At 44.6% G+C, this 6,399-nt stretch overlaps 1 protein-coding gene and 1 pseudogene across 3 annotated transcripts in view; both read right to left on the minus strand.

Annotated features, from left to right (window-relative positions):
• Nucleotides 1-1,936: 1,936 nt before the first annotated feature.
• The window catches only part of FAM220A (family with sequence similarity 220 member A), a 22,789-nt gene continuing 18,326 nt past the window's right edge, over nt 1,937-6,399 (minus strand). For all 3 annotated transcript variants that reach the window (XM_032266476.1, XM_032266478.1, XM_032266479.1), the window contains exon 2: nt 1,937-3,751. In XM_032266476.1, coding sequence (XP_032122367.1) covers nt 2,894-3,670 — 777 coding nt within the window. In that variant the 5' untranslated portion in view covers nt 3,671-3,751 and the 3' untranslated portion in view covers nt 1,937-2,893. The remainder of the gene's footprint in view (nt 3,752-6,399) is intronic.
• LOC116541947 lies at nt 4,766-5,481 on the minus strand (annotated as a pseudogene).

The raw sequence follows: 6,399 nt of genomic DNA on the forward strand, positions 1-6,399 counted from the left end.
TTTTTTTTTAAAAAGGAAGGCCAGGTGAAGTGGCTCGTGTTTGTAATCCCGGCACTTTTGGGAGGCTAAGGTGGGTGTATCATAAGGTCAGGAGTTTAAGACCAGCCTGGCCAACATGGTGAAACCCTTTCTCTACTAAAAATACAAAAATTAGCTGGGCGTGGTGGCACCCGCCTGTAGTCCCAGCTACTAAGGAGGTTAAGGCAGGAGAATCACTTGAACCTGGAAGGCGGAGGTTGCAGTGAGCCAAGATCACAGCATTGCACACCAGCCTGGTGATAGGGTAAGTAAGCCTCCATCTCAAAAAGAAAAAAAAAAAAAAAAAAAAAAAAAAAAAAGGAAGTAAAGGGAAGGCTTGACGAGAAAACAGTTCCTATTTTAAAACAGTTAAGTGTCCTCATTTCACAATCAATCACAGTGACACTAAAAGGGCATGGCTGTTTGTCAGGGTTTTAATTGCTCCAATAAGACAGTGTTACTTAGACTGGATGGAGATGGTTTGTCTTTCAAGAAATTTTTTTTCTCAAGAACTTTTTCTTTGGGACTGAGCACCAACCCAAAGGATCACAAGGCACGATTTCATCGTTTCCTGGGAGCAGAATTAGAGCTGAGTTCCAGCCTAGCTTTATGTCTTTTTTCAAGCTCTGCTTCTAATCTTGTGCATCAACAACCTACTTTGGTGTTTAAAAAAAAAAGTACTAGGGGGTTGGGCGCAGTGGCTCATGCCTGTAATTCTAGCACCTTGGGAGGCCAAGGTGGGTGGATCACATGAGGTTAGGAGTTCAAGACCAGCTGGCAAACATGGCAAAACCCCATCTCTAACAAAAACAGAAAAAAATTAGCTGGGCGTGGTGGCTCGTTCCTGTAGTCCCAGCTGCTCAGGAGGCTGAAACAGAATTGTCTGAACCTGGGAGGCGGAGGTTGCAGAGAGCTGAGATGAAGCCATTGCACTCCAGCCTGGTCAACAAGAGAAAAACTCTGTCTCAAAAAAAAAAAAAAAAATGTATTAGGGGCTGAGTGTGGTGGCTCACACCTGTGACTCCAGCACTTTGGGAGGCTGAGGCTGGAGGACCGCTTGAGCCCAGAAATTTGGGACCAGCCTGAGCAACAAAGTGAGACCCCTGGCTCTACAAAATATTTTTTAAAATGTAGGCCTGGTGTGGTGGCTCACCCTGCAATTCCAGCACTTTGGGAGGCCGAGGTAGGCAAATCACCCAAGATCAGGAGTTTGAGACCAGACTGACCAACATAGAGAAACCCCATCTCTACTAAAAATACAAAATTGGCCGGGCGCGGTGGCTCAAGCCTGTAATCCCAGCACTTTGGGAGGCCGAGGCGGGTGGATCACGAGGTCAAGAGATCAAGACCGTCCTGGTCAACACAGTGAAACCCCGTCTCTACTAAAAATACAAAAATTCAGCTGGGCATGGTGGCGCGTGCCTGGAATCCCAGCTACTCAGGAGGCTGAGGCAGGAGAATTGCCTGAATCCAGGAGGCGGAGGTTGCGGTGAGCCGAGATCGCGCCATTGCACTCCAGCCTGGGTAACAAGAGCGAAACTCCGTCTCAAAAAAAAAAAAAAAAAAATTAGTCGGGTGTGGTAGAACATGCCTGCAATCCCAGCTACTCGGGAGGGTGAAGCAGGAGAATCGCCTAAACCCCCGAGATGGAGGTGTGGTGAGCAGGGAGACTGCACCACTGCACTCTTGCCTGGGCTCAAAAAAAAAATCTGCCCACTGTGGCATGCACCTGTAGTCCTAGGTACTCGGGGGGGCTGAGGTGGGAGGATTGCTAGAGCCCAGGAGTTAAAGGTTATAGTAAGCTATGATCACACCACTGTATTCCAGCCTGGGTGAAAGAGCAAGACCCTGTCTCAAACAATAAAAACTATCAGGACGACAATGGCATTAATAAAAACACAAGAAGAACCAAGACCACACATATAAAATAAGACATTTATTAAGCTAAAGAACAAATTTTATTTTTCATTTCCGCCAAACACTAAAATAGCACATGGCATAATTCAGCACACAATATAAACTGGTATATGCAGTCAGTAATCCCCAAAATGGTTAAGTCTCACTTTGGGAGTCCTTAAAAACTTATGCCCTTAAATTATCTTTATTAAAGTTATCAGCAGACAAGGAGTCACCTGAAAAATCTGAGGGTACAAGATACTGCAATTCCTAGAATCTGGGAAACTTTTTAGAAGGGAAGTAACTTGATTTGCTTCTCTGTAATGGAGCTACCTTTTTCTCAAGCTCTTTTTCATTGAAGGTAACACTGCTAGGGTTCCAAGTTTGAGAAGGGACTCCTCTAAAGGTAAGCTTAATTTGGCAATTTTCACCACAGGGGCTCTGTCTAAATCGCATTTCACGTGGAAGGAAAGGGGTGTGAGAAGGGAAATCGAATTCTGCTGCAGACGAAAACCATTCTACAAAATGCAGAAATGGTAACAGCTTACCACGAATTCAGCAAGGCTTAATGCCAAGTACAGTGGTATAAACTTCACAAGTATCCATTTCCATTGGGTGATCAGACAAGCCGAAGGGACACACAGGACTTGGGACAGTAGCCCTTTAGAATGAGTGTTGAAGACAGAATTTCATGGTAAATCTGTATGTTCTAATCTGATATTTATACAGGCTATGATCGTCTCCTGAAATGTTTCCCAATTCTTTATGTCTTTGAAAGCACAATTTAACACATGCTAAAAAAGTTTCTTCCACATCAACCAGCTTTGAATTTCAACTCAATTTACTTTAAGTCTGACGAGTCGTAAAAAACCACAGCAGGAACTGAAGGGCTGCGCGGTTTGCATCCAGACTTAATGTGAAAGAAATCATTCTAAGACAACTCTTAAAATTAACCTATTTTTATTGTTCTGCTTGGACCTTAACTATGGCATAATGAATTTGCTAATTCAACAGGCTGCAGAGCCAGTAACCCCACTGTCATCTGGAGACCATTTGATGTGCTTTTAAGCATTTTCTTGAATTCCATTGTTTGCTTTGAAAACATGGGCTTTAAACGGTCAAGAAAAACTCGTTCTGTCTCATCATTCAGGAGCACTTCTAGACACACGTGCAGCACTGCAGACAGGATGGAGTGCAGGCAAGAGGGTTCCAACTCAGAGCCCAGACCCTCGAGAAAAGCACTTGGTGGGTCATCCTGACAACTTCCCATTTCCTGCAGTTTTTGATGGTGTGGCAGTCCTGACACCCGAGGCTCTCCTTTGAGGCACTGTCCTTTGTGGCCGTTGGTGGCCTCGGGCCCTCCTCCCAGCCAGTCCCACCTCAGAGCTTCAACACCACTGCAGGACACCCCAGCAAAACACTCTGTTGGAGCAGAGAACAAACCCATGGCTGCACTTGGAGCAGCCACTGAGGCTAGATTTCTTATTGATTCTTTCACATGTGGAAGCACTAGGTCACCACTGTGAAGCCGGAGGCCAGCCCCGCTAGGATCCTTTCTCATTTCCAGTGATAATGCAGCACTCTGTGAATTTCTGTCAACCGCAGGCTTATTGATCCAGGAGGGTGCATCTACAGGCCAGGGGCCCTCCTTCAGCATTCTTTTCTTAAGGCTGTGTAATAGTTTGTCCAAATCATCTCCTCTGGCCCGCTGCACTGGTGCCAGGCAGGTGCCAAGGGGCCCTCTTCTGTCCCTCATGCTTCGTGTTCTTGGATGGGATGGGCCTGAGGTCACGCCTTTGTCAGTACAGGAGGGCCTTCAATGGATCTCAATATGAACCTAGGAAAGGCGATCAAATTAAAGTTCTAAAATGAAGACAGATGGATCTTAAGAGCATCTACACCCACTAATTATCTCCTAACAAACACTAAGATCTTTCTCACAGTCTCTGGTACTACAGAGTCCTAATTGTGACAGAAAACAGAATGATAATCTCTACCCACTAGAGATCACAAAAAGAATAGTATTTTTTAAATACAGTCATCCCTGAAAATATATTTATATATATATTCCTGAAAAAAAAAAAAAATATATATATATGGAATAATTTTTTTTTGAGACAGAGTCTCACTCTGTCACCCAGGCTGGAGTGCACTGGCGTGATCTCAGCTCACTGCAACCTCTGCCTCCCACGTTCAAGCAATTCTCCTGTCTCAGCCTCCTGAGTAGCTGCAACTACAGGTGAATGCTACCACGCCCAGCTAATTTCCGTATTTGTAGTAGAGACAGGTTTCACCATATTGGTCAGGTGGGTTTTGAACTCCTGTTCTCAGGTGATCCACCCGCCTCAGCATCCCAAAGTGCTGGGATTACAGGTGTGAGCCACCACAACCGGCCATATTTATATTTTTTAACATATATTTTATATTTATATTTAGAGAAAAGGTCTTTCTATGGTACACAGGCTGGAGTAGCTGGGATTACAGGCGCCTGCCACAATGCCCCGCTTTTTTTTTTTTTTTTAAGATTATAAAAACTTCCTCTTTAATCAAGGCTTATAACATGAACAGATTTTTTGAATAAAATGGAAAGTTTCCAGTACACTGAAACATAAATCCACAAGTCACCATACATACAACACCTGGCAGAAAAAAAACAAAAAGAAGTTTACACAATCCCTGTAACAGCCATGGTCTCAATCTCAGATGCTTCCTCCATCTGCCAAATGTGTTCTAGACACACAGCACACTTGCTTCTGAGGTCACAATCAGCTGAGGCTGTGGGTCTACAGAGCACTCATCTGGCTGGGCTATGGTAGTGGTGGCTCTCCTTAAGAAGCAAAGCAGTTACCAGCACATTCAAACAGTGTATTGAACATCTTTTAAATATCAAAGTGAGAAACAAGAAGGCAACACAATAATGTAATCAGAAAGATGTTAGCAAGTAAGGACAGCTGTGTAAAGCTTGAGGCTGAAAAGTGGCTTGCCAGCTTCATTTCTTCGGCTTTTTGGATAGTAGGCGCCAGAACAGTAAGATGTGAGGTTCTGGTTCATGGATCATATAATGGACCCAACCCTGACTCTGCTGAACACCAAGATTCCTCCATTCAGATTCAGACATCAAATGGGTTTTAGGGACCACCTTGGCTATGTCCTTGGGCAGCATGACATGCCAATACTCAAACTCCTCATCGTTGTATTTGTCCGAGTAGTAAATTTGTTTGTACAACATGATCACTCCGTCTGCTAGCCTTCAGCCCCGCACCGCCAACCTCCAAGCAACTCCCAGCAGCACCAATTTTTGTATTTTTAATAGAGACGCGGTTTCACCATGATGGTCAGGCTGGTCTCAAACTCCTGACCTCAGGTGATCCACCAGCCTCAGCCTCCCAAAGTGCTGTGATTACAGGTGTGAGCCACCACGCCCAGCCTGGTGCAGAACATTTCTTGGGCTTAGTTTCCCACCCTCTAATTAGCAAATAGAGGCTTTTTTTTTTTGAGACAGAATTTTGCTCTTGTTGCCCAGGCTGAACTGCAGCGGCACGATATTGGCTCACTGCAACCTCCGCCTCCTGGGTTCAAGTGATTCTCCCACCTCAGCCTTTGAGTAGCTGAAATTACAGGTGCCCACCACCACACTTGGCTAATTTTTTGTGTGTTTTTATTATTTAGTAGAGACGGGGTTTCACCATGTTGGCCAGGTGAAATCAGCCAGGCGTGGTGGCAGGCATCTGTAATCCCAGCTACTCAGGAAGCTGAGGCGGAAGAATAGCTTGAACCGGGGAGGTGGAGGTTGCAATAAGCCAAGATCATGCCACTGCCCTCCAGCCTGGGTGGGTGGAAGAATCGCTTGAACCCAGGAGGTGGAGGTTGCAGTAAGCCGAAATTGTGCCACTGCACTTCAGCCTGGGCAACAGAGCAAGGCTCCATCTAAAAAAAAAAAAAAATTCGAAAAGCTTTGAAATGAACAAAAAATAAGATGACTGGGCATGCTACCTAGTGCATCCTTCGGGTTATGTAATTTTATAGGGGCCAGCACCTTCATTGTCTCTGAGCTGCTTTACAACTCTGTCATTTGCCAAAAACCTCAAGAGTAAAGCAAACAAGTTCCTGTCCAGAGAAAATAGTTTAATTAAGCTAATCAGACTATTTTAATTAGACTAATTAAGTTAGCCTCGTGGAATTCAATGGATTACTGCCCTATGGATACTGACCAGCTTTGCATCTATCTGTAAATTCACTTTTGAGTATTATCTGAATTTTCCTTTAAACTGTTTATAATATTATATTAGTTCCCTCATTAATTGATGACTTAAATGTAATTTTAACACATGATGTGTTCACATAAAAAACAGCCACACCCTCAGCCAGGTGTGGTGGTTCACACCCGTAATCTCAGCGGCTATAGTCCCAGATACTCAGGAGGCTGATGTGGGAGGACTGCTTGAGCCTCGGAGGCAGGGGTTGCAGTGAGCTGAGATTAAGTCA

The sequence above is a fragment of the Sapajus apella genome, unplaced genomic scaffold, assembly GCF_009761245.1.
Source record: "Sapajus apella isolate SASKATOON/1434 unplaced genomic scaffold, GSC_monkey_1.0 scaffold159, whole genome shotgun sequence".
Taxonomy (NCBI): Eukaryota; Metazoa; Chordata; class Mammalia; order Primates; family Cebidae; genus Sapajus; species Sapajus apella.